The sequence below is a fragment of the Danio rerio genome, chromosome 15 (assembly GCF_049306965.1).
Source record: "Danio rerio strain Tuebingen ecotype United States chromosome 15, GRCz12tu, whole genome shotgun sequence".
Taxonomy (NCBI): domain Eukaryota; kingdom Metazoa; phylum Chordata; class Actinopteri; order Cypriniformes; family Danionidae; genus Danio; species Danio rerio.
Genome location: NC_133190.1, coordinates 26,146,643 through 26,173,780, shown reverse-complemented (window position 1 = coordinate 26,173,780; position 27,138 = coordinate 26,146,643). Strand labels below are relative to the sequence as shown.

Below are 27,138 nucleotides of genomic sequence, written 5' to 3'. Positions count from 1 at the left end.
ATATTTCTTAGAGATTTTAATAGATTTTTGCCGTGTTGCCCCACTAATTAAAATAAATATTTTGAAAATATTTGAAAATGTTTTTCATTAAATATTTAAGATAGTGTTAATTTCATGTCATAACATATGCATTTAATCATACTTTGCCTTTGTTATATGTACATCTATAAGCAAAGTTATTAAAATTAAGTATAAAACAGAAAACTAAAATAATGTTAAGGAAATATTTAATGTTTTGATTTAGTTTATTTTAATTTAAGTTAAAAGTTAAATAATTATATATAATAGCTTAAATCTAAATTAAGAAAAATGAATTAAAAGTATTAAAAAAGTTTTCAAAAAACTTTTAAACTTCTGTACTCACTCATGCTCAATGACACTTTCAACTCAACATACATTATGCTGTCTGTGTATGAAAGAGCCGTTTAATGATAATGACTGTGGAGAAATCAGACAGAGACCACTGAGTTCCCACAGCAGCCCCACGGCCCTCTGGGAATGATCTGCACTAAATGGGTCATATAAGCTCTGTTTATTTCTTTTCCTGCTGAGCTGTGCCTTTTCCCAAGTCTGATCTCATAAAATTGCTGTAGTAAATCACACCAGTTTTCTGACATGCCACGGAAACTGAAGTGTTAAGCTCTTTCTGAACTAATATATAGTTAATCATTCTATTTCAGTCCTTCCTTGTGCAATTTGTTCGTATGTCATACTGTATATGTCCTCGTGAAGAGAAGAGACTAAATAGACCATGAATGGAAACATGTAATTAGTTAATAGGTTAAAAATTGCTTCAATTTTGTTTATTTGTTTATGGCAGTCAGGCTTTTACGACATTCTACCACATTTCAACCTACATTTGAGTCTGTACATAGGCTTATTTAATTATTTTGTAGACAGAACAAAATAAGCACTGTTAAATGAACAGTACATGAAGCATGTCTAAAATATGCCAATCAATTTGATGCATGATTCTGAATAAACTGAGATTTCTGATTGGATTTCTGAATTGAGTATGTATGTTTTATATAGCAATTTTATTATTAATTTTTTTAAATTATTATAATTGTTATTAAATTGTTTTAAGATTTACCTGTCCAGGGACTGCAGGTGGAAACTAACATCTTTGGTAAAACCTGGCACAGCGCATCTTTACTTTCAAGATCAGTGTATTTTTGTGCATGTTCCTTGTAAATAAACAAATTCAATTTTAAAATTGAACAACTCAACAAAGTTACATGGTCTCTGACATTTTCAATTGCATTTAAAATACTTATTTTTAAAAACTATTCATAACTCAAGTATAAAGACTTCAATTCTCCTCTTGGTGAAGCAGCATTTTTCAATCAATCTGTTGAATAAATAATTCAGCGACTCATGTTTAAAGACTTTACTTGATAAATCCAACTTTTTGAATCAATGTCATAAATTCAGTGACTTATTATATCAAACCTTCACTTGTTTTATAACTGGAAGATCATTGTTTTGAATCTGTCATTTGAATGAATGGTTTTAATCTAATTACTCACTTAGAAAGACTTACAAAACGTTTTGAAAATAAATCTCTTGATTAAATGGCTCAATAGTTTTAAGACTTAAAGACTTCACATTTTTTTTATTAATCTCTTGAATGAGTGATGACTTGCATATAAAGTTTTTACTTGTTTTATAAGTTAGCAGGTCCAGATCCAGATGTATTTTAAATACATCTTACATTACCTGATGAAGCAGCATTTATGAAAGAATCTCTAGATTTAATGATTCAATAAAATAGTAATACTTCTCTTGTTACATTTCTTGATGAATCAACATTTCATAAAATATTTGAACATACATATTATTAACTTTCTTGGTAATATTATTTTGTGTAACACATCCTTCAGTGAATCAAATGTGTGTATTTGTTTAAATATATTGACATATATTTTATTATTAAAACATTTAAGTTTTCAGTGTTTTGTTGGGGTATTTTGTGTATTCTGTCCTACAATATTCCCTGATTAGTTATTTCAGAGTGTATAGAAACAAACACCTATTTTACAAGAAAAGTGTATTGTAAACGCTTACCATGTCTATCAGCGTAAACTGATTGACGAAGTTATAAATTCACAATGGTATAATCTATTACAATAATATTAGTATTTAAGATACAGATCAGAGCAAACTATTCCTCACTATTTAGAGGGCCAATAGTATCTGGATGTAGCAATTATGATGCAAGCTGAGACTGCATCACTCAGCGATGCAATGTCAGACACAATACACTCATATGGAGCTACTGACGTCACTGTGACGGGTAGGGTTAGGGGTGGGGTTAGGTGAGCCCATTAAAAAGCATTGGACATTAGACCCCTCTCTAGAGGGCTGACCCTCCCATACATGTTGTTTTGATGTCTTCAGGGGTATAAACCATTAATTAGGGGGGTCTCCATATAAAAACTCCTTATAAAAGTGTTTTTTGCATAAGAGGTCCCCTTTAAATGAATAATCTGAAATCTCATTTAGAAAGACTTACTTCTTTTATTACTTATTAATGCAGCTTTTTGAATTAATTAACTTGTTTAGAGTGGCTAAATGTGTCATCTACATATACATATAAGTGGACATATAAATGCATTTGTCTTCCTCATTTAAAAATGTGTAGATTTTAGCATTATTCATAGAATTTATACTTTTACACCATCATTTATACCTTTCAAAGTTTATAAAATGGTTAACAATGTACCCAGTTTGATAACCATTATATACAAAAGAACAACTGTTCTCTATCTGTCAAAAACAGATTTGAATGTTTGCAGTGTTTGTATCAAAGCTTTAATAGACATAACAAAATCCTTGTCTTTAAGAATAAATAGTTGTCTTTGAATCAAGGTTGCGTTCTATGACTGATAAACCGTGCAGCTCTATCACAAGCCACAATAGTCTAGAGTCCAGAATGATTTCATAGCAGAATTACAGCTCTTTTTCCATCTCGGCTTAGTGTGTCATCCTCCCAGTATGCCTTCTGACAGGCCTGAACACTGCGAAAACACTCCGAGCACTAATGCAAACCACATGTCATATCTCAAAATTCCCAGAATTCCCACTGGTAGGGTCGCTCAGCCCGTCAATTGTCCTGCAAAATAGGTCTCTCGTTCAGCATTCCCCGTTTACTGCCCATTCATTCAATACAAACAGTAACATCTTTGAAGGATTGATGACTCCGCCGGTTGACCCGGGGCGTTCTTTCTGGCCCTCTGCGTCAGAGATGACCAGCAACTGAACCCTCAAGTGATTATTTCAACCAGAACAGACATTAGATCCTCCAAAAAATGATGTGTAGGAGGACGCTCTTAATTCTCACATGGTTTCTGCAGTAATCTGTGAATTGGGTGTTGTAACGGATGTATGTGACCTTATTGAAGACTCAAAATGTCACAGAAGCATTTTTGCCAGTATATTTTGTCTGTCAGAGGAGCAAGGGAAAATACTAGGTCAATAAATCATTAGGAAAGTCTTCACTCAGAAAATGAAACATTATGGAAGAGTGTTTTGCCATTTGAGTCATCACTATAAACCTTTAGGTGAAATTTACAAAAAAAACTTGGAAGACTTATTTAAACATGTCTGAGACTGTGAAAAATATACACGTTGAATGCGTGTTAGTTATAATATGGAGCTAGATCAGTTTCAAAAATAATACATTTATGAAATAGAATTCATACATGCACACCAATTTGTAAATTCAAAACACAATTCATAAATACAACACAGTTTGTGAATTTATAAGTAATATTTCGCCAAATTAATTGGATTTGCATATTTATAATTCGTGTTTTGAATTTAACTTTTTTTTGCATATTTTTAATCATGTTTTGATTTTACGAATCGAATTTTGTAAATGTAAAATGTATTGTTGATGTATGAATTATATTTTGTAAATGTATGATTTTTGAGACTGATCTGGCTCCATATTATAAATGTCGGTGCTGTGAATGTTAGAAGTCGGATAATAATTTCAGAGGTAGTCGTTGATGTGAACATTAACTGGAGCTTAAACCCACAGAGCAGTAAAACAGAGACCTGTTTTAAAGGATGGTTTGAAAAAAGCCTTGTGTGCATACTTATAGTCTGAGATCAGCTTGGCCCAGCACATTCTTACTGAAACTGTGTGGACGGTGTTAAACAAATGTTTCCAATCTGGAGAAAATTCATTTAATATAAGTGGGCTTTCTTTGCTGTTTTGAACCTCTTTATAAGTGCTCACGTCTGCATTTATGTCTTTATGTGCACTGATGATCCAGCAGTCAGTATTTAAACAATTCAACTCTGTTTAAATCTGATAACGTCACATTCACTTATCAGTCTTTCTGGAACATTCTGTCATTACAAAGGCCTTTCAAACAATGAAAATGTGTATTGTACACAGTTTTTTTTAAATCACCATTAAGTAATATACTTTGCCGTCAGTACTATATTCAATGCCCAGCATAAATGAGTAGACCCCTCATTATTCTTTCTTTTAAATGTATATTTTCAATATTATGCTAGAGAATGCAATATTATATTTGTGCATTAACATTACATTAATCAGTAACAAAGCCAAGTCTAGAGCTAATCTAACAAAATACCTCAAGAGAACAGTCCAAAAATAAGTACACCCAAACTAATGTTAGTTAAATAACAATTTAAAGGTCCCAGAAAATTGTGACAAAATTCACATTTAGAAGATATAAAGATATAAACATGTAAAGCTTGTAGTTTGTCACTTCCGTCGAAATAGATCAACGGTTTTATTCATGTCTCCTCATACATCAGTTTCTCATTAAATCATCTCTCTCTCTCTCTCTCTCTCTCTCTCTCTCTCTCTCTCTCTCTCTCTCTCTCTCTATATATATATATATATATATATATATATATATATATATAGTATAGTATAGTATATAATATATATATATAATATCTGACATGCCCCACCCTCTTTAACATGCTTCTCATTTGCTTTTTATTTTATGCACTTCAGCTCAACCTCTCACTGGCAGAGCGGTGATAAAACAAAATGTTATTGCCCGTTTTTAAAAAGGGGAGGAGGAGCTACATTATGACCAGCTCTCTCTTCATTTTTTCGATTGAGTATACATCAAACATAGAATAAAAATGCATATTTCAGAGCACCTCACAGACCATTAAGAATGATAAAAAAATCTAAATTTTGAGAAGAACATTTAATCAATCTTTTCAAGCAAATGAGATATGACTAACATTTTCAAATAAAATAAATCAATTCTGTAATCATGTAATTCATAAAAAATATATGTAATCCAATATAAGAAAATTTAATATGATTATGAGCATTGTAAAAGGTATAATCTAATTACAGGTACTTAATTTTTGGAATTGGATTATTTCACTACGTCATAATTATATGTAATCAGTTACTACCCAGGCGGTTCATTCCGCTGTGGCGACCTCAAATTAATAAAGGGACTAAGCCGAAAAGAAAATGAATGAATGAGTTACTACCCAGCACTATCACTGTCATTGTAGGAGAGCAGTTGACAATACTCAGTTTCCTTGGATTTATGGGTTTGAGTAAAATGTTAATATTTATTTTATCCTATAATGATCTGACCACATTTTCTCCAAACTAAAAAAAATTTAAAAAAAGTTTTTATTTGGTGTGATTGAATACTACGGTTATTCCACCAAATATTGATAACTCTTTTGAAGCAAACACACTAGTATTTGCTATGCAATAATGGATAAACATATGAAAACATTCGTTTAGCAGCTATTTAATGCAACAAAAAGTAATATAAATGACAACCTCTATTCAGGTGTTGTTACAACAGGATATTACAACTCTGTTCCTGTGCTTATGCAATCAGTTTTGCTGAGTTTTAAGACTATTTATGAAACAGACAGGGTAGGGCTCGTCTATCCTATGAGTCAATGCAGAATCAGCTTGGGAGAAAAGCATCTGCAATCCTATGTGGATCTGAACAGCCATAGTTCATCACTAAATGAAACTTCTGTCAAAATTACGAACACCTAATTTTAGTTTGAAACCCAAAAGGGAAATTTTTAACAGAATGTTGGTGCTGCACTCTTTCGACTATAGTTACACTGAGCTGTCAAGCATAAAAAAGACAACAAAACACCATAAAAACATCATAAAAGTTGTCACAGTGTTCAAAGTCTTGTATTTGACCTCTGACCATATACAAATCTGATAAATGAAAATATATGCAAATGACATTTATGACATACAAGTTCATATTTGGATTTCATTTATTTAAAACAGAAGTTATATATTCAGTATATATTTACAAAGATTGCAAAAATGGCAACCATTTCAACCATTTGAATTTCAAATACCGACCAGACAAAAATGTTGGTACACACTTTAATCTAAAAAAGAAAAACTTGAGCAGTCACTGTAGTTATTTCAAAGTGAAAAAAGTATATTTTTTCACTTTTAAAAGTATATAAAATATATAATATTACTAAAGTATATGATTAATCAAATATGACTGAAAATGAACTACTGAAAATCAGAAACTGCTCCCGAATTGTGGTTCAACAGAAGCATTAAAAAAGGCAAACTAATCAAACAGGCTTGGACAAAATTGAATGTACCAACAACTCTGACCATGTATATAACACATAAGTGACATTATATGCAATATATTTGAACATTTATGTAGGCCTACAAAACGGATCCTTTTTGTAATTTTTGGAAATATATGTTGAATATATGGCATTTTACATATTCCATCATTTTCATTCGGCTTAGTCCCTTATGTATCAGCGGAATGAACCGGCAACTATTCCAGCATATACGAAGCAGATGCCCTTCTAGCTGCAACTATTGTATATATGCAAAATTCAAATATGAACTTGTAGGCTATGTCATTAATAACGTCTATGTGGGTGATCAGACTACTTCAACTGTTTGGAAATGAGCAGTTTAGACATTAAACTATATATAATGCCTGTTGTGTTCAACCAGACACTAAAAAAAGCCTGGGGCTTTTTGGAGTGAACGGTCTCTTTAAATACAATGAATATCTGAGGGGGGAAGTGTGGACAAACCGCGTTGTGGCTGTTCCTATATAAATGCGCACTTTAATGCAACTTTTAAACGACAATCGCCACACGATGTGTGGAAACTCACTTTGTTCGTCCTCTTTTCCTCTTTCACTAGCATGATGCGCGCACACGCCCCCGTCCTGCCCTTCTTCACTCTCGGCTTCAGCGCGCGCTTAAGAGGTTTATAACAACCCTTCCGAGAGCGCGCAGATAGAACAGCTTATCCACTTACATCCAGGAATAACCTACAAGAACAATCAAGGGTTTCATCGCAGATATCAAAGGCAAGTACAAATACTTTCACCTGAAGTGTTAAATATTGTGTTTTAAGACTCACTTTGTTAAACCGAGATTTACTACTGTCTCAAATTGAGTTAAATTTGTCTCAATCTGATACACTGTCAGTGGTACGATAGAAAAATCCATTAACTTAGCTACTTTTATTGTTAAAATATGAAACACTTTAATGACTTTTCATTTAATTTCAAATGATTGAACTAAGAAACTATAGTCTAAAACTACTAGATTCAAATAGAAATTTGATAATATTTTTGTAAATGTAATTTAAAAACTAAGTAAAGATATTAATAGATCATTATGAACACCTTGTTTACTGTGTTTCTGAACATGTACTATAACTAAATTGTCATATTGCTTTGGCATTACACAAGTCAGGGTATTGACTGTCAAAAGCAAAAAAATTTAAACTTCATCTAAATTATTGTCTCATCTAGCAAATACAGTCCAAACTGTGCATTTAATAAATAAACGTATATAAAATAACTAGTTTTTTTTAAACACAATGTTGGGTGTAGACTGAAGTCTCAGCAGTGTTAAAGCAATGACACCATGTGGTTTACTAGGGAAATCCGGGAATTGGCTGATCTCAAGGACTAGCTGTGTTTAAGCATTACATAATAGGAGTGTGTTAGTGTAACTGGTCCAAGAGATTTTGTGAAGGTCAAGAGGACTGGTGTCATATAAGAGATGAACATTAGTTGTCTGACAGAAGAACACACATCTTTGAAACATTCAGTTTATATCTTTGTCTTTCTTTTTACAAGCATGTTTTTACAATTGCGTCACTTGCCAATAAATCTCAGCAACAAACTGTGAACAGTCGAATGGTAAGAAACATATGCCTCTCATAGAGGAACAATAACAGAATTGTGCTTGTTTTTAATGCATCCTCTGCCAGCAATGGCATAATTAACAGCATAATTAAATTCAGCCTGCTGGGAAAAGCAGTTTACAAAAGTTGTTTTTACATACAAAGAGAATGTATTAAATGCAATTAAAGTGTCACATTTCTGAATACATTTTGTGAAGAACATCAAGCATAACATATGATTTTATATGATATAAAATACACTTATTATAGATACACTCACAGCTGAATAATATTTTGCTGCTACAGTGTGATTCATTAGAATGTATTTTATTCATCAAATGATGGCGACCCCTCATTAATAAAGGGACTACGACGAAAAGAAAATGAATGAATGAATTTTGCCTTTTGTGAGTCATGGTAAAAATGTTTAAGCAAAATTAACTGCATTTATGTATATACAGCGCTCAGCATAACTGAGTACACTGCATTTCGAAAATAAATATTTTCATCCAATTCTCAGTGAATATGGGTAATTTATATTGGTGCATTTGAACAAAACAGATTTATTAAACAGATATATTTATTAAAATAATATTTTTGCCACAGAAAATCTTTAGAAATGGAAAGATGATACATTTAAATTCATGCAAAATATTGCAAAAAATGACAAACCACAAAATTTCATCAACAAAATTGTATATATTTTTTGTTTCTCTTGATTTTTGCTACTTTTCAAAATTGTATTAAATATTTTTCCTTAAAATAAATTTGGGCTACTCATGTGTGAACCATAATTATAAGTTATTGTGTCAGATTAGTTTCAGATTTGGCTTCAGTACTGACTAAACTAATGTATATGCACAAATATAATATTAAAAAGCATCCTAAAGAAAATATTAATTTAAATGAGAGATTTGGGGGGGTGTACTCATATATGCTGAGCACTGTACATACTATTTGGTGTTATTTTACATTTAAATATTAAATTTGTGCATCTAAATATTGCTAGACGTCCGGAAAATCAGATGAACAATGTTGTTGCTGCATATTTCTCAATGTTTGTAATGTTTATTATAGTTTATGTAGATGCACTCTCACAGAATTATCCCAATTTTTTAATTATTAGTTCTATCCAAATAGACATTAATTTCATCTGGTGAAATTATATATTTAATATCGATATATACTGTATATAGTAGGGGAGTCACGGTGGCACAGTGGGTAGCACGATCACCTCACAGCAAGAAGGTCGCTGGTTCGAGTCTCGGCTGGGTCGGTTGGCATTTCTGTGTGGAGTTTGCATGTTCTCTCTGTGTTCTCATGGGTTTACTCCAGATGTTCCGGTTTCCCCCACAGTCTAAAGACATTCGTAGTGTATGTGTGTGAGTGAGTGTGTCTGAATGTTTCCCAGTGAGGGGTTGCAGCTGGAAGGGCATCCGCTGCGTAAAACATATGCTGGATAAGTTGGCGGTTTATTCCGCTGTGGCGACAACTGATTAATAAAAGGGACTAAGCCGAAAAGAAAATGAATGAATGAATATATATAGTAGAAAAATAAAATATCACAATGTCAGTTTTGTTCAATATTGTGCAGCCCTACCAATAATTGTATTGTTTTATATAACCATTTTAAGATTTTAAATAATAAACAGTGTATATGGTTTTACAGTCTTCTAGCGCTGTGTTGTAAATGTTAGAAATTGTTATTCAGAGAAACTCTGAGTAAATAATAAAACTGCTGTTATTCTGTTGTGTTCAGTTCAGGGAAGCTTTCCAAAAAGTTGTGCAATCACTACATTAAAACACTAAACACAATAGCATACGTAAGTGTGGATGTTATTTGGTGGCCAGAGTTTAAAGGAGATCTGAACTGTGGATTTCTAATCTCATTCTGCACTGCCAGTAATGTTCTGGGGCAGTTTCATAATATACTTATAAAAGCATGCATGCATGCAAATAATGACTTTGTCTATGCCAATATATGTTATTAAAGTCATGTTGTAGAACAACTGAAATGTCAGAGGGGTTGTTATTTACAGGTATATACATAACTGAGCATATATAAATACACCCCTCACAAATTTATCTTTTTAAATTCAGATTTTTAATAGGAAGCTCTACAATATTATTTGTGTGCATATACATTACATTTATCCATACTGAAGCCAAATCTGGAGCTTATCTAACAAAATAACTTATGATAACAGTCCAAAAACTAGTACACCCAAATTTATATGTTATAGAAAAATATTAAATACAAATTTTAAAAAAGAGAAAAAATCAAGAAAAGCAAAATAAAAAAGGAAAAATTTAGTTGAAATTTTGTTGGTTGTAATTTATTTTGCAATATTTTGCTTGAATTTAATTGTATTATCTTTCAATTTGTAAATATATTTGTTGACTAAAATATTATTTTAATAAATAAATATGTTTAATAAATCTGTTTTGGTTAAATTCACCAAATACATTGCTTATATTCACTGAGAAATGGATAAAATATTGGGATAAACTCAGGTATGCTGAGCTCTGTAGCTGATCATAAATCACCACTCAGGGGAAAATAAATAAGTAGTTTCTTGAGTTTTTGATTTTTTCTGTGTTTTGTTGAAATTCTAGACGCTCTCTTAAGGTTGTAAATCTTTCTTCTCCTTATTTGTTCCTTAGATCCGCTGTTGTGATGAAACCTTCCTGAGCCTCCTGAAGAGCTTTGAACATAAAGCAGGCCACTTCCACCTCCAACTGGAAGATTTAAAAGTCAAATAAAGGACACAACCCAACCGTAACGTATGAAAGAGCTAATATCAGACTGAGGACTTGGTTCCTCTTCATTTCGGCTACAAACACCAGCGCAGACATTTGACCCCGAATACTGGGAAACAGAATGCCAGCAAAGACACCCATCTACTTAAAGACATCGACACCAAAGCGAGGGAAGAAGCCCAAGATACGGGACGTTTTATCAGGTGATATGATAAGCCCGCCACTGGGTGATGTGCGCCACAGTGCCCATGTTGGGCCAGATGGAGAAGGGGACATGTTTGGTGATGTTGGGTTCTTGCGAGGCAAACTGGACATGCTTCCAGGTCTCAATCAAGCGCCCGGCTCCCGTTCTCACAGCATTGACAGAAGAATGGATGAGATCTTTGAGGTGAGTGGCAAAAGTCACACTTACCACCGAGGCCACCATAACTCACTCCTCAAAACCACCATCTCCATGCCGGTGTTCATGGCGCCCGTGCAGCCTCCTCCTAAACCTCCACGTCTGCATTTAGATGAGCAGCCTACTCCTGTTCACCACCAGCAGCAGAACCACCATCACAGCCCGCAGCAGCGCTCCATGTCTGTGTGTGAGGGCGGGATTGGGAAATGTCACGAGCTCACTCTGTCGGCCTCAATCCCAGTCTTGCCACACATGATGCCTTCCACGAGCTCCTTATCCGAGGCTTCATCAGACGACTCCATGTCTGAAGGCTGTGGTCCGTTAGATCCGAAGCGAGGCTTGAGTCTGGACTCTGATGCGGGACTGAGCAATGAGGACCTGCGAAGTGAACACTGCGAGTCTCCTGCTGTCTCTCCCAGCGTGTCCCGCTCAGAGTCTCTAATGGGTTTGGACCTGGATTTGGGGCCATCCATTTTGGAGGACGTTCTTAGGATCATGGACCGTTATAAGAGCATGGAGGAGAGACATGAGATATAAGGGGAATTCTTCAGATGCTAAAATATTTAATAGTGTCTAACTGCAGACTTGCATATGCAAGCTGGGACATGCAATCTCAGACACAATGCACTCAATAGAGCTAGTGACGTCTTTGTGAGGAGTAAGGGTTAAGAGCGGGGATTAGGTGTGCGCTTCAAAAGCATCGCATCCAGCTCAGTTTGCATACGTTTGAAATTGCATCATGTCTGGTGTCAGCCATCTTGGTATTCCTGTTTTAAAGAACTTTGAATGGACTGGGATGTTAGCAAAATATCTGGTTGTGCCAGTAGAGTATTTTTATCCACATGCAATTTTCTTCATTCATTCATTCATTTATTCATTTTCAACTGCTTTTCTGGGTCGCGGGGGCAGCAGCCTTAAGGTCTTCCCTCTCCCCAGACACTTCCTCCAGCTCCTCCGTGGGGATCCCGAGGCGTTCCCAGGCCAGCCAAGAGACACAGTCCCTCCAGCGTGTCCTAGGTCTTCCTCAAGGCCTCCTCCCGGTGGGACATGTCTGGAACACCTCCCTAGGTAGGTGTCCAGGAGGCATCCGAAACAGATGCCCAAGCCACCTCAGCTGACTTCTCTCGATGTGGAGGAGCAGTGGTTCTACTCCGAGCTCCTCCTGGTTGACAGAGCTCCTCACCCTATCTATAAGGGTGAACCCTGCAACCCTGCGAAGGAAACTCATTTTGGTAACTTGTATCCGAGATCTTGTCCTTTCGGTCAGGACCCAAAGCTCATGACCATAGGTAAGAGTAGGATTGTAGATTGACCGGTAAATCGAGAGCTTTGCCTTTCGACTTAGCTACTTCTTTACCACAACGGACAAGTACATTGACCGCATTACTGCTGCCGCTGCACCAATCCGCCTCTCTCATGCTCCATCCTTCCCTCACTCGTGAACAAAACCCCAAGATGCTTGAGCTCCTCTACCTGGGGTAAAGACTTTCCTCCAACCTGAAGATGGCAAAACAACTTTTTCTGGTGGAGCACCATGGCCTCGGACTTGAAAGTGCTGATTCAGATCCTAGATGCAATCATCTAAAACAGGCAATAAACTTTATAACTTCAACTCTGTCATTGTAAAAATACAGTGATCAGTTCATCTGCATAAGGTGAAGAGGTCATGACAGTAATGAACAGCATGATGAACGCTAACGCTATAACTGTGGATGGCATCACAAAAGCAGTGATGTGATGCTTTGGTCATTTTGACCCAATTGGATATGTTAAATAATCGAGCATTAAAATTTGTTTGTTTTTATATTTGATGTTACTTATTAAGCTGCGTTTTACAGGGAAGGGAATTGGGATTTTGGCTCTGTAGTTATATCAGGAAGTTTGTCATAAAGGTTTAGAAAGTATAGTTTTATTCTGTTGAGGTGAATATTGTCAAAGAATGACCCAAAATGGATTTATACAAATATTTTAATATGTCTAAACTGTGGTCTTTACCCGGCCTATGAGTACGAAGGAAATCACTTCATGAAGATGAATCTTTGTTAGGGTGAAATACTGTATATTTTATTGCATTGTAATATATGATTTAAAAATGTTTATGTAAATAAAATATATTATATAAAATATGCCCCTGTATTAATAATGAAAAATGTTCTCATTTCTTTGGTTCTTTCTCTTTTTTCCCCTCATATGTATTAAAAAATGTCATTTTAGAAGGGGGGCTTAGTAGTAGTGGCTCAGTGGTTAGCATTGTCGCCTCACAGCAAGAAGGTCGCTGGTTCGAAGCACAGCTGGGTCAGTTGGCATTTCTGTGTGGAATTTGCATGTTCTTCTCTTGTTCGCGTGGGTTTCCTCCACAGCAAGGTTATTATAGTTTTGGATTTTTTATTGGTTTTAGTTTTTATTTTGTTTTGACTTTTTGTTTTCAAAATCAGTTTTAATTAGTTTTTAGAGGTAGATTTACTAGTTTTTATTAGTTTCCATATTTTATAGTTGCTTAGTTTTGTTTATTTATTTATTTATTTTTGCACATTGGGATATTTGCTATGTACAAGATTCAAAATCAATAAATATTGTACAAAATACAATAAATATTGTAAAATAAAAACTCAACAATAATTTTTTGAAACATGTTTTCACAGGACACATGACCACTATCATCTACCACTACCACCTACTCATCTTCAAATTCAAATACAACAGCCCACAAGATAGCCTTAAGTAAAATCGTGTGCATGGCTGCCTCTAAGGTTAGACACACAGTAGTGATGGGAAGTTCAGATCTTTAATTCATTCCGCTTTAGCAACCTCTGATGAATAAAGGGACTAAGCTGAAGGAAAATGAATGAATGTAAGTTAAGTGTACTCTACTTGCTTTTCTCTTTTCTGTTTGTTTTTATTTTTTTCTTGTTTGTTTACAATGCACTCTAATTGTACCTGCTTTTCGTTTTTCTTAGCTTTTTTCATTCTTTTTTCTTTGTTTATTTAAAATACAGTATAATTTAGTGTAATCTGTGATAGGCTATATTTTTAATTGATCAAATTTTACTTTTCATGAAAAAAATACTGTTGTTTGTTTTAAAAAATCAGTCATATTTGTAGTGAAGAAAATTACAACCTACACAATTTTAGCGAAAGTTTAGTGCGGACTTCTTTTCTATATATATATTTTTTGATTAACCCCAATGGTGACAAATGTACTTCCGTCAAGGGATTGACATGACGTGCGTGTCATCCAATGAGCTGACAGGATAAGGCGGGCTTTGAAGCGAACAACCAATCAATTAAGCAAAATAGATTACGCACTTTCACTGCGACAGCGTTTTACGCTACCGAGATCGCTTGTGTACCTCGATAGAAGTCTTTTTGTGTAATGCGTTCATGACAGTTATATTAATGTGTGGAAACATACAAAACTGAATACGAGAAACACTTAAGTGCTGCAGAGAAACAATACCAGCAAACATGAAGTAAGTAAACGGTAAATTTTAACTGTTAACGTTAGCATTGCTGCAAATCTGCAGACTGGTAATGGCCCAAACCGCTGTTCATTTAACACAAGTTTTGTTTTTCCTCTAACGTTAATGTCTATTTGATCCTATTAGGCTGAATATCGACGGGTTATTAGTCTACTTTCCGTATGACTACATCTATCCCGAACAATACTCGTATATGCTTGAGCTGAAGAGGACGCTGGATGCAAAGGTATTTATACACAGACACTCATACATTAAACTAATGTTGTATCATGTAACAACATAGACCATTTTCAGGGATGTAAACCAAAACAATGGTCTCAATGTATTTCATGTTTTCCATTTGTAATGTCCATACTTTCTGAGATTTTAAAAAGAGCCATATATTGTAAAATAATGTCATGATAGCGGTTTTAACATTAAATTATGATTTAATTGTCTCATGTTACAGTTATGAAATAGTTTGAAACAAGCAGAAAATGTTCATGGGCCAAAGATATCACCACATTGAAGTGATCTATATTAACATTGTGGCTGGATGTTTTGACATAGGCCAAAAGATGCATCTATAGTTGATACACAACTAATTTAAAGTGTATTTTTTGTTCCTTCTTACAGCGTTATTTTTACAATTGAGGTAAAGTTGGTTTTATATTAGCACATTCGTTCAGTGACATGCTCCCTTTATTGTTTACCATGGTAATTTGAATATTCAGAGTGAAATCCTATTAAAGTATGACTTCAAAACAACATTAGCTATATGTTTTTAGGCAGTGAACAATGTTGTACTTTGATAGTCATGGTAATAAGATTTCCCTATTTAGAGTTTGCTAAAATATTTTTCTAAAAATATGATATTAGGGAAAAAGACTGAATGTGTGGGTATAAAACCAACTTTACTGTTTTAATTGAGATAAAGTTGGTTTTATACTCACACATTTGTTCAGTGACATGCTCCCTTTTTGTTTACCATGGTACTTTGAATATTTGGTCTGCAATCCTAGGTAAGTATGACTTCAAAACAACATTAGCAATCTTTTTTTGTATAGTGAAATGTGGTCTTAAGGTTTGCTGGTTTAAGAGTTGGTTCAGGTAAAAAGTGTAATTATAAATGTACTTACAGAATTTAATTACAGATGTAATTACATGCAGATATTTAATCAAGCATAAGTACAATGTAAAATCATATATTTACTCATTAAGTAAAGTGTAACGAATGATTCAATTTCAGTGTAAGTTCATGTTAGTAAAGGCCACTTAATATAAAGTGGGACCGAAAAATTTTCTGAAAATATTTTTAGAGAGAAAGACTGAATGTGTGAATATAAAACCAGCTTTACTCTAATATTTTTATTGAGGTAAAGTTGGTTTTATATTCGCATAATCGTTCCGTGACATCCTCCCTTTATTTTTTACCATGGTACTTTGAATATTTGGTCTAAAATCCTATGTAAGTATGACTTCAAAACAATCTTTTTTGTACAGTGAACAGTGTTGTACTTTAAAAGTCATTGGATGCTATTATGGTTTCCCTATAAATATGAATTTGCAAAGAATATTTTTCTGAAATGTATATTATTAGGGAGAAAGACCAAATGTGTGGATTTATAGGTTATCATGATGCTACTGCCCTAATTTAATTGCCCCTGGTGGGAATAATAAAGTTCACCACATCATTTTTAGTCTGATTATGAATGCATTTTTTGTAATCTCGCATTATCTGAGATGTTGGATGGGATGTTTATGTTAAACAGAGCCATGACTGAGTGAAAGTAAAAAGCAATAAAAAACAAAAAAAAATTGTTTGTCTTATGTATAGTTGTTTCATATTTTGTTTTTATTATGTGTGTAAAGGGTCATGGAGTTCTGGAGATGCCCTCAGGAACAGGAAAAACTATTTCTCTTCTTTCGCTCATCGTTGCTTACCAGAAGGTGACGGATTTTGATCGACGATTAAATATTTGAATACTTTATTAAATGACAGTCTGATGGCTTTAAAAATATCCCTGATTTATATATATAATTATATATATATATATATATATATATATATATATATATATATATATATATATATATATATATATATATATATATATATATATAATGTTTAATCTCTTACAGACTTACCCTTTAGAAGTCACCAAGCTCGTGTACTGCTCTCGCACGGTGCCTGAGATAGAGAAGGTATTTTGTTGACTGACTTGATATAGATGTTTATTACCTTTTATACATTTTTTTTTGCTTTCTAAATACACATGTCGTATGTTAATTTTTATTTTATGCATCTTTCATTTACCTGCAGGTTGTGGAGGAGCTAAGGAAACTGATGGATTATTACTCAAAGCAAACGGGAGTAAAAAACGACTTCCTCGCCCTTGCACTTTCCTCGAGGAAAAACCTGTGCATTCATCCTGAGGTAGAGGCCGCTGAATGGGCAGATTTGTCTGTGATTTCAGTAAAATCTGTGCTGTGATCTTATTAAAAAGTACTGAATGTGTGACTACAGGTGAGCTCTCTGCGTTTTGGAAAAGAAGTAGATGGAAAATGTCACAGTCTGACAGCATCGTATATTCGAGCGCAGCATCAGAGTAACCCAAATCAGCCTGTCTGCCAGTTTTATGAGGTGGGACACATTTCCTAAGCATATACAATCATGGCACAGTTTTTCTTACTTTTTATTTTATTTTTTTCTAGTGTAAAGTGTATTTTTTCTTTCTATTTTTGCTGTTTCTTTCTATATTTTAATGTTTTTTAAAAAGTATAATAATAATAAACACATTTAAACAAAAAAAAATAATGATAGCTTGAAATTGGTTCCTGTTTGCAGGAATTTGATAATGTAGGCAGACAGGTGCCCATTCCCCCTGGTATATATAATTTGGACGATCTGAAGGACTTTGGGCGTAGAAAAGGCTGGTGTCCTTACTTCCTGGCACGTTACGCAGTGAGTACTTTGCTAAGGTTAATATAATGTGCAATTGCTGTGCATGTAATTTATTTCACTCTCTCATATGTTCCTTTATTCAGCTTCTTCACGCAAACATAGTAGTGTACAGCTACCATTACTTACTAGATCCGAAAATCGCAGACTTGGTCTCGAAAGAGCTCGCAAAGAAATCAGTTGTCGTGTTCGATGAGGCTCACAACATTGGTGAGTAGCACATTTCAATATTTATCACTGTGATTTATACATCATGTGGACTAGATTATTGTTATTTAAGCTCATATTGTTTTCTTTTAGATAATGTGTGTATTGATTCCATGAGCGTCAACATCACCAGGAGGACACTGGATCGCTGCCAAACCAATGTGGAAACCCTTCAAAACACCATTAGCAGGTGTGACAAAAGAGTGGGAATTAATAAGCAACCTCTGCATTTCTTAATGCCTTTAATGTGTTTAATGTCCTGCATTCTGCTTGTTGTCTTTTAAAGAATTAAAGAAACAGATGCTGCCAAACTTCGAGAAGAATACAGAAGATTAGTCGAGGGTCTTAAAGAAGCTAATGTTGCCAGAGAAACTGACATTTATCTGTCCAATCCAGTTCTGCCTGATGAAATCCTGCAAGGTCAGATTTTGTTATCTAACAACTTACAAATCATATAGACTTTAAAAAAAAATAATAAATTAAGTGAAGTTTATTTATAAACTAATTTCCAGAGATCACCTGCTTATGATTGATTACAGGTGGTCCTGCATTAGCCAATTCATTCCTTTTCTTTTCGGCCTAGTCCCTTTATTAATCTGGGGTTGCCACAGCGAAATGAACCGCTAACTTATCCAGTACTTGTTTTACGCAGTGGTTGCCCTTCCAGCTGCAACCCATCTCTGGAAAACATCCATACGCACTCACTCACACTCCTACATTACGGACAATTTAGGCTACCCAATTCACCTGTACCGCATGTCTTTGGACTGTGGGGGAAACTGGAGCAACTGGAGGAAACCCATGCAAACGCAGGGAGAACATGCAAACTCCACACAGAAATGCCAACTGACCCAGCCGAGGCTCTAACCAGCGACCTTCTTGCTGTGAGGCGACAGCACTACCCACTGCTCCACTGCGTCGCCTGCGTTAGGCAATTCATGTTTTACCAATCAGAATATTCCTAAGTCTCCATAAATACCCTAAGTTCCATTTCACAGTCATCTTCGCATTGAAGAATCCCCCCTTCCTCCCTTACTCCTTCTTTCCTAGATGGGCGGCATTGTGGCCCAGTGGTTAGCATTGTTGGCCCACAGCAAGAATGTCATTGGTTCTAGTCCTTACCAAGCCAGTCAGCGTTTCTGTGCGAAGTTAACATGTTCTCTCTGTGCTCGCATGGGTTTTCCCCGGGTTCCCTGGTTTCCTCCCACAATTTTAAAACATGCACTATAGACGTGCTCCTAGTAATTAGTTATCTCTTCATAACAATTTCTAATTGCTCATTAGCTACAAATAGCAGTTAAGTTCTCGAGATTTCCCTGAGCTCAATAAGATCCTTGAATCATGGGCTCCCTCCCATTTGCAGGGTGAGAGAGGAGTTTGAGCTTAGGGAAATCTTGTGAACTTCCCTACTGTTTGTAGCTAATGAGCAATTAGGGATAGCATGCCAAAAAAGCTTTATAATCAATCTTCTGCTAAGTGTGAACTCTTGAAGTGTCATCTGCACACAATTTTTATATTTCTCTTCATTCCCTTAAGATTTTTAGGCATTTTTATAATAAAGTGACAAAGTCACTTTTTACTTGACATCTGATGTTTTAAGTCATGATTTTGAGCAATAAATATATAATATCTGTTCTAACATATGAAACAGAGACTTTTTTGTAAAGAAGTCAGTATATTCCTTTAAATACCATTTGTTGTGAAAATATGATCTATAAAGACATTCATACATGTAGCTTAAGTGTATAAGTATGTTTGGAAGAGGTACTTTTTAAGCTGTTTCCTCCTTTAAAATGTGTGTGTAGAATATTTAATAAAATCTAAATCATAGCACGTGTGACTTTCACTACAGAGGCTGTTCCTGGCAGCATCCGCACTGCAGAGCACTTTGTAGGCTTTATGAAGCGCTTCCTCGAGTATCTGAAGGCCCGTTTGCGGATCCATCATGTGGTGCAGGAAAGTGCTCCTCAGTTCCTCAAAGACATCTTTGAGAAGGTCTGCATTGACCGCAAACCCCTGAGGTCAGTTAACACAAGTACTGGTGGTCACTATTAACCGATGGACCCAGCATAAACGTACATTTATTGCACTTCTAGATTTTGTGCAGAACGGTTACGGTCACTGCTGCGGACTCTGGAGATTGCGGACATCGCCGACTTCTCACCCATTACTCTGATATCACACTTTGCCACTCTTGTCAGCACCTACAGCAAAGGTAACAAAGGCCCAGTTTACACCTGGTATTAGGGTTGTTCTTTTGTTCTTTGTACTTTGTTTTTGCATTTGGTTTATTTTTTTAGTTTATTTTAATTTCTAGTTAATTAATTTCTAATTTGTTATGAGAAAAATTGTTAAAAAACAATCATGTAATAAATTCAGTATCGTTAAATCGAGAGAATATTACATCTTTAATCGCATTGCTTTCAGAGTAAATGCTCAATAAGGTCTAATTCATCCGAATAGCAAAAAAAGACCAGTTATTCTTCATGTACTTGAGATTTTAACGTGTCGCTGACAATAAATAATACTAGGTGGAAACATGGCCCAAAGCTCCTCACAAATTTCCCTCTGCTAGTTTTATGAGTGATTTTTCTTTCTTTTTTTAGGTTTCACCATCATCATAGAGCCCTTTGAAGACAAAACGCCGACAATAGCAAATCCTGTTCTTCACTTCAGGTCTGCTATAATACAGTTTTTTCTTGTGTTTTTACTGAATGTCTATTAAGCCCTGTTTATTAGCTTTGTTGCTCAATTTAATCCTTTGTCTACAGTTGTATGGATCCTTCTATCGCCATAAAGCCAGTGTTTGGCCGTTTTCAGACAGTCATTATCACATCAGGGGTAAGCTGGGCTTCTCCACCCATGTGTCCATGTCTTTGTTGAATATGAGATTACACACACGCACACGCTGCTCGCTAATCTCTACATGCCATCATTGTTCACTTTCAAATGTTTATTTTTTTAAATGGTCTTGCTAAATTGCTTTTTCTTTCATCCAACATCCATAGTCTATCTAATGCAAAACATCTAAAGCTTCAGATGTTTGTTTTGTTGTGTCCAGCTTCACTATAGCAACTTTTGTTCTAACATATTTTATGATTGTCTCTTAATAGACACTCTCTCCGCTGGACATCTACCCACGCATCCTTGATTTCCGCCCTGTCACTATGGCATCCTTCACCATGACACTGGCACGAACCTGCTTGTGCCCGCTTGTGAGTTATGACTGAGGCAGTGCCAGCAAAATACACTGGAGATGAAAATTAGAGAGCCATTTATAAACATTACTGCTGATGAGTTTTTTTCACCAAGTAGTGTAAATTCTTGTAAATGCATAGACACATCCTTACCCTGTTCAGAGCTACAGAGAATTCCAACTCCAGTGTTGAACTGGTCGATCATTGAAATGCTCAGGATTAAACTGTCCTTTTATGACTTTGTCTTCTGTTAGATGATTAGTTTAACAGAATATTCTAGAAATCACACATTTGAAATGAGCGACTTCTCTTGCTATGAAGGCTGAAAGGCTCCTCCTTCGGCCTTCATCTGGAGAATCTGCTGTCTGAGGGTTTTGGTCATTAGAGACAGCTCTCCATTTTGCAAAGTCAGTGAAAATGGTAACATTCGGTTATCAGTTGAATAGGCTTTGACAGATAAATAAGGAAACTCTCATCAGGTGCAGTAAAACGAAGTGTGGGGATCTGAAAGTGGTTCAGATAACTAAGCTTTTATACTGTGATTCAGAATATACGTAACACGAAATATACTTAAAAAGGGTATTATTACTTTTTCAATTTAAATAGGAGAGAAGCAGTGATCGCAAAATTTTGGAAATTGTAGGGTTTCTAATTTTGATCTTCTCCCTGTAAGTGAAGTTTTACAAACTAATTTCGAGAGGAGCATGTGATATGATCGACTACAGCTGGTTCTTATTACTATAACTTGTACTATAACCTTATTACTACTACAAAATTACTATAAATTTTCTGCCTAAACTTCATTTCCTATCTTTGTTTTGGGAACCCCCTTCCCATCCTTCCCTTCTTAATTTTATGATCAGGCAACACGGTGGCTCAGTGGCTGGCACTGCTACCTCGCAGCAACAGGGCTAATGGTTCAAGTCCTTACTGAGCCAGTCGGTACTCTCTGTGCGGAGTTTGCATGTTTTCCCCATATTCGCGTGGGTTTTCCTCGGCTACTCCGGTTTCCTTCCAGTCTAATAACATGTAACATAAGCGAATTGTAAAAGCAGCCGCAAGCACTTAACGCATACATACTGAATCGATTCCTATAGAACAGGTATAGAAAAAAAAAGCGAACCTAAGGGCTCTTGTATACCTGATCTCGTATCCCTCCTAATGCTCATTGACCAGACGGGAACCTTGGGCTCATCTCTGAGCTCAGGGTTCTCTCCCGGTAAAGCATGCCAAACCTGCTATTATAGTCGAGCATTATCTAAGTGTGAACTCTTGAAGTGTAGATTTACATTTAAAGAAGCAAGTATGTGAAATTACATAATGCTTTTTAATTAACATTTTTGATTAAAGATATGCAGCATTTGTGACATTTTTATTTACATTTTAATAGATACAAATTTTGTTTTATTATATTAATAATTTATTCATTTTTAAATACTTTAATAGGAAAGTTTGATAAAGCATCTAGTGGTCTTTAGCCCCTTGTTGAAAACTACTTCATTAAATGTTTTTCAAATCTAACTAACTTTTTCAGATTGTTGGTCGAGGGAATGATCAGGTGGCGATGACCTCCAAGTTTGAGACCAGAGAAGACTTTGGTAAGTTGCTTTGTAGTTTTTGTTAGTGATACTGACTTAATATTGAAGCTAAATAATGAGCATTTTCATGCATCCCGTAGCTGTGATTCGTAATTATGGAAACCTGCTGCTGGAAATGTCCGCTATTGTCCCAGATGGGATTGTGGCCTTCTTTACCAGTTACATGTACATGGAGAACATTGTAGCCTCATGGTATGAACAGGTATGAAGATGCAACTTCTGACTTCTTGCCTCTAATCATTTGAAGTGCTGTTATGATAACCACATATAACAATTCTCCTGCTGGATTTGTAGGGGATCCTTGAAAACATCCAAAGGAATAAGCTCATTTTCATAGAAACCCAGGACGCAGCAGAGACCAGCATGGCTCTGGAAAAGTATCAGGAGGTCAGTAATCATTGGGTTTTTAATGCTCCCTAATCCTATTTCCCCTTAATCGGGTTGTGTAATGTTAACTTTATTTTAAGTGTCCTGTATTAAAGGTTGTCTTTCACTTTTAGGCCTGTGAGAACGGCAGAGGAGCAATTCTGCTCTCGGTGGCACGAGGGAAGGTGTCAGAGGGGATTGACTTTGGTGAATACTAGTCCTTTAAACAGTTCTGGGGATTTCTAACTCTTAATTAAACAATTAAGTAAAAAAAAGGTTGTTCTGTTCCCCAGTTCATCATTTTGGCCGTGCTGTCATCATGTTCGGAGTGCCTTATGTTTACACTCAGAGCCGAATCCTCAAGGTTTGTCAAGATGTTTTTCACACATTAAAGTAGTACATTATGAAACTTACCGAGATGTGTTTGCTTTGAATCAGGCACGACTGGAGTACCTCAGAGACCAGTTTCAAATCCGGGAGAATGACTTTCTGACATTTGATGCCATGCGCCACGCGGCTCAGTGTGTAGGCAGAGCCATCCGAGGAAAAACTGACTACGGCCTGATGATCTTTGCGGATAAGGTATATAAATCTAAGGGAAAATGAGCATTAAAAAGATGGTGGATGGTTAACAATTGTTTTCCTCAGCGCTACGCACGAGCGGATAAGCGAGGAAAGCTGCCCCGCTGGATCCAGGAACACCTTACGGACGGAAGCCTAAATCTGACCATCGATGAGACTGTGCAGTTATCCAAACACTTCCTGCGACAGATGGCACAGCCTTTCAGACGGGTAACATGACCACATTAACCTTCCTCAGCCTGTACGGATCAGCCGCTCACTCATCCAAACCTGTCATGCTGACTGGCCTTCATTTACAACGCTCGCACTTAGATACTTTCTGAATTAAAACGACTGCTAACAACTACTTCAGAACTTTTGGAAGGTTAATAATTGTGAAATATCTTGCTTATTTTATCGTTTAACATTCGAAGATGAATAATTTCAGAAGTAAATATCAACATTGCTATGAAATAATTGCTTAAATAGTCAGTTTCTTACAGTATATAGTATATTTGTTAATAATAATAACAACAAAAAATACAAAAAGTAATTATTAATTTAAAGCTAATGGGTGAAAAGAGGATGAAAGCAAGCACAAACAAAAAAACATTAAGCCATAATGATCAAACTCAAACAAATAAAATAAAATAAAATATGTCTGTTTAAATATTTTCACCCCTCATAGTTATTAATTCTTTTCCAAATTAAGCCAAACATCAAATATGTTAGTATTTTTAATTTTTGGTTTCTTCATATTGCATATATCAGTGTTTGGTAAGTTATTTCATAAAAGTAATCTCTAATTACATCATTAAAATTGTATTTAACATTTCTTAATTAGTCTGAAAATAATTTAATTACATGACCTGATAATACTACTTAAAATCTTTGTAAATCTCAATGCTTAATGATATAAATTCAACTCTTAATTTAAACATGGTCTTAGTCATTAATTTCTCACACAACATTTTTCTTTCTTGAACATATAATCATCTTAAAAAATTTAAACACATTGATTAATTTTTCTTTGTTATACTTTCCTATTGTCCCTTATTTATTAAGGATTATCACAGCAGAATAAGCCGGCAACTGTCGTGTGTTTTACCAGCAGATGCCCTTCCAGCTGCATCCCAGTGCTGGAAAATAAATATAAACTTTAGCTGATAAATATAATTACTCTGTAATAAATTACAAAACTGTTGGGAAAAAAATATATATAAGAAATAATACAAGTATATTATAAGTAAATTGCCTATAAATTTAAAAGTAATTCCTTACGCTACTGTTCAGCAGATAAGTCATTTATTTACAGTAACTAGCTGCTTTGTAACTAATTACACTCAACACTAATCTCAATACATACTCTACCTGACAAAAGTCTCGTCTATCTCAGTTATAAGAGCAACAAATAATTACTGGACTTCTAGTTTGTCATTTGGAAAAGTTGCAGAAGGTAGATTTTTCTGATGAATCATCTGTTGAACTGCATCCCAATCATCACACATACTGCAGAAGACCTATTGGAACCCACATGGACTCAAGATTCTCACCGAAATCAGTCAAGTTTGGTGAAGGAAAAATCATGGTTTGGGGTTACATTCATTATGGGGGCGTGTGAGAGATCTGCAGAGTGAACGGCAACACCAACAGCCTGAGGAATCAAGATATTTGTGCTGCCCATTATATCACAAACCACATGAGAGGGTAAATTCTTCAGCAGGATAGTGCTCCTCATTTAGGGATGCGCGGATCAGCTGACATGACAACCGAATCCGCGGCTTCATACAAATCATCCAACCGCCACCCGCCCGCACATATAGTTTTATCAGATGTATGAATCCGCGCCTAATCGTCACTTTAATAGTTAAATATTTGCTTTTGGCATGATGATAAGTCACCATGGATATTAACAGCAGATTCAGTGAGCTATTATCTGCGCATCTCTGATAGTAAAATAATGTTAATCTTAAATGTTTTTTAAAAGAATATTTATTTATAGAAACAAAAGTTTGTCTTTAGACAACATTTTCTTCATTTTCAAATACAGAAAGTAAAAATAGGACATTTTAGCTTTTACAGATACAAGAACAAGATAACAAAAATGGTGCCACTTTAGCCTAAACGGCAGTTATGTCGTGTTTACTTGGCCCTTTTCTTCACACTGTGCAAAAACAGTATAGCTTCTACTGCGCCTCGCCTCCAAAACGCGGCCAGCTGCACTGAATGAGCGTTGCTCGCACCGCTTGTTGTAGGAATGAACAAGACTCTCCTCACAAGGCGCTGCAGTCGTGTAAATAAGCGATCTTTTTTTCTTTTAGAACGAGAGCAGATTTTCCTCTGATTACTCCTCTAACTAAAACTTTGAACAGTACTACTCTTGCACTTCATCCATTATTTTGGGTGTCTCATCTTTTCATTCTGCAAAGCCCACTCTCTGCTTTTTCGCTGGTTCTGCTACATCCACCCGCAACCGACCTGCATACAATCATAATGTATTTTTTTTTATTACCTGAACCGCCTGACCCGCGGATTATCCGCAGCGCCCGCGGATATAACCCTCATCTGTGCATCACTACTCCTCATACTTCAGCCTCCACAACCAAGGTCCTGATAGCAAAGAAGGTCAAGGTGTTCCAGGTTTGGCCAGTCCAGTCACCAGACATGAACGTTATTGAGCATGTCTGGGGTAAGAACGCTTTCTTTGCCAATCCAGATGACTTCATTAATAAGTTATTTGAGTCATTGCAGAGATGGATGGATGCAGTCCTCCAAGCTCATGGAGGTCATACACAATTAAATAATAAAAAATCAATCAATTTTATTTTAGTAAAATAAGCGTAATCTAGAGGCCTTTTCTTTTCATATAAGCCACTTCAATTACACATCAATTAGAACTATTATTTGTCGTTACTAAAACTTGGATAGGCGACAAGTCATTTGTCAGGTAGTGCATGACAAAGGAAATATTCATATATTGAGGTTTATTTTTGCAAGAATGAGGTTGTGAGCTGCATGTTTTGATTTATGACACCAATTTAGATATATATTTCTTTATGTTTGGCAGGAGGATCAGTTGGGTCTGTCTCTGCTGACTCTGGAACAGCTCCAGTCTGAGGATATGTTGCAGAAAATTGCCCAGATCGCTCACCAAGCCTGAACGCTCTTCTAAAACAAAGAAATAAACTCTGGCAGATGTGTAAATGTATATACTGTTTTATAAAGTGTTTTCTACAACAATGACAGGAGCATGAATAAATGCTGTTCTTTATCCAGTGTTGTTCTGTAATATTTGAAGACAAACATACTGTGCCAGATCCAGCTGCAGAGAGCACACAAACACACTAAACTGCAGACACCTCATTTATAAAGTGTGTGTACACTTAAATCCACAGAAATGTTTGTATTTATAAAACTACCACCACATCTAGGTCTTAGTAGGTATAC

At 35.4% G+C, this 27,138-nt stretch overlaps 2 protein-coding genes across 3 annotated transcripts; both read left to right on the top strand.

The window, feature by feature from the left end:
• Window positions 1-7,275: 7,275 nt before the first annotated feature.
• zgc:154093 lies at window positions 7,276-13,466 on the top strand. Its single transcript, NM_001077731.1, is given in 2 exon segments — window positions 7,276-7,355; window positions 10,847-13,466. A coding segment is annotated over 1 exon segment (816 nt). The 5' UTR covers window positions 7,276-7,355; window positions 10,847-11,063; the 3' UTR covers window positions 11,880-13,466.
• Window positions 13,467-14,620: 1,154 nt separating this feature from the next.
• ercc2 (excision repair cross-complementation group 2) lies at window positions 14,621-26,962 on the top strand. 2 transcript variants are annotated; one of them, NM_200926.2, is made up of 23 exons: window positions 14,621-14,812; window positions 14,948-15,047; window positions 16,673-16,750; window positions 16,943-17,005; window positions 17,124-17,237; window positions 17,328-17,444; window positions 17,649-17,765; window positions 17,849-17,972; window positions 18,063-18,159; window positions 18,256-18,389; window positions 19,822-19,990; window positions 20,066-20,184; window positions 20,576-20,645; window positions 20,741-20,810; window positions 21,083-21,184; window positions 22,701-22,764; window positions 22,845-22,966; window positions 23,059-23,151; window positions 23,265-23,337; window positions 23,424-23,494; window positions 23,569-23,712; window positions 23,779-23,922; window positions 26,759-26,962. In NM_200926.2, exons 1-23 carry the CDS (start codon window positions 14,808-14,810, stop codon window positions 26,849-26,851), a joined length of 2,283 nt encoding a protein of 760 aa, NP_957220.2. In that variant the 5' UTR covers window positions 14,621-14,807; the 3' UTR covers window positions 26,852-26,962. The 2 variants fall into 2 exon arrangements, 1 of the variants encoding a protein (NP_957220.2); XR_012390427.1 differs by having other exon boundaries at window positions 14,674-14,812; window positions 20,066-20,255; window positions 20,467-20,645.
• Window positions 26,963-27,138: the final 176 nt, after the last annotated feature.

Excerpts from the sequence above, each read along its gene's own strand:
- ercc2 (NM_200926.2), top strand. Across the intron at positions 17,006-17,123 it reads CGGTGCCTGAGATAGAGAAG|GTTGTGGAGGAGCTAAGGAA; the intron begins GTATTTTGTTGA and ends ATTTACCTGCAG. Across the intron at positions 18,160-18,255 it reads CTTCAAAACACCATTAGCAG|AATTAAAGAAACAGATGCTG; the intron begins GTGTGACAAAAG and ends TGTCTTTTAAAG.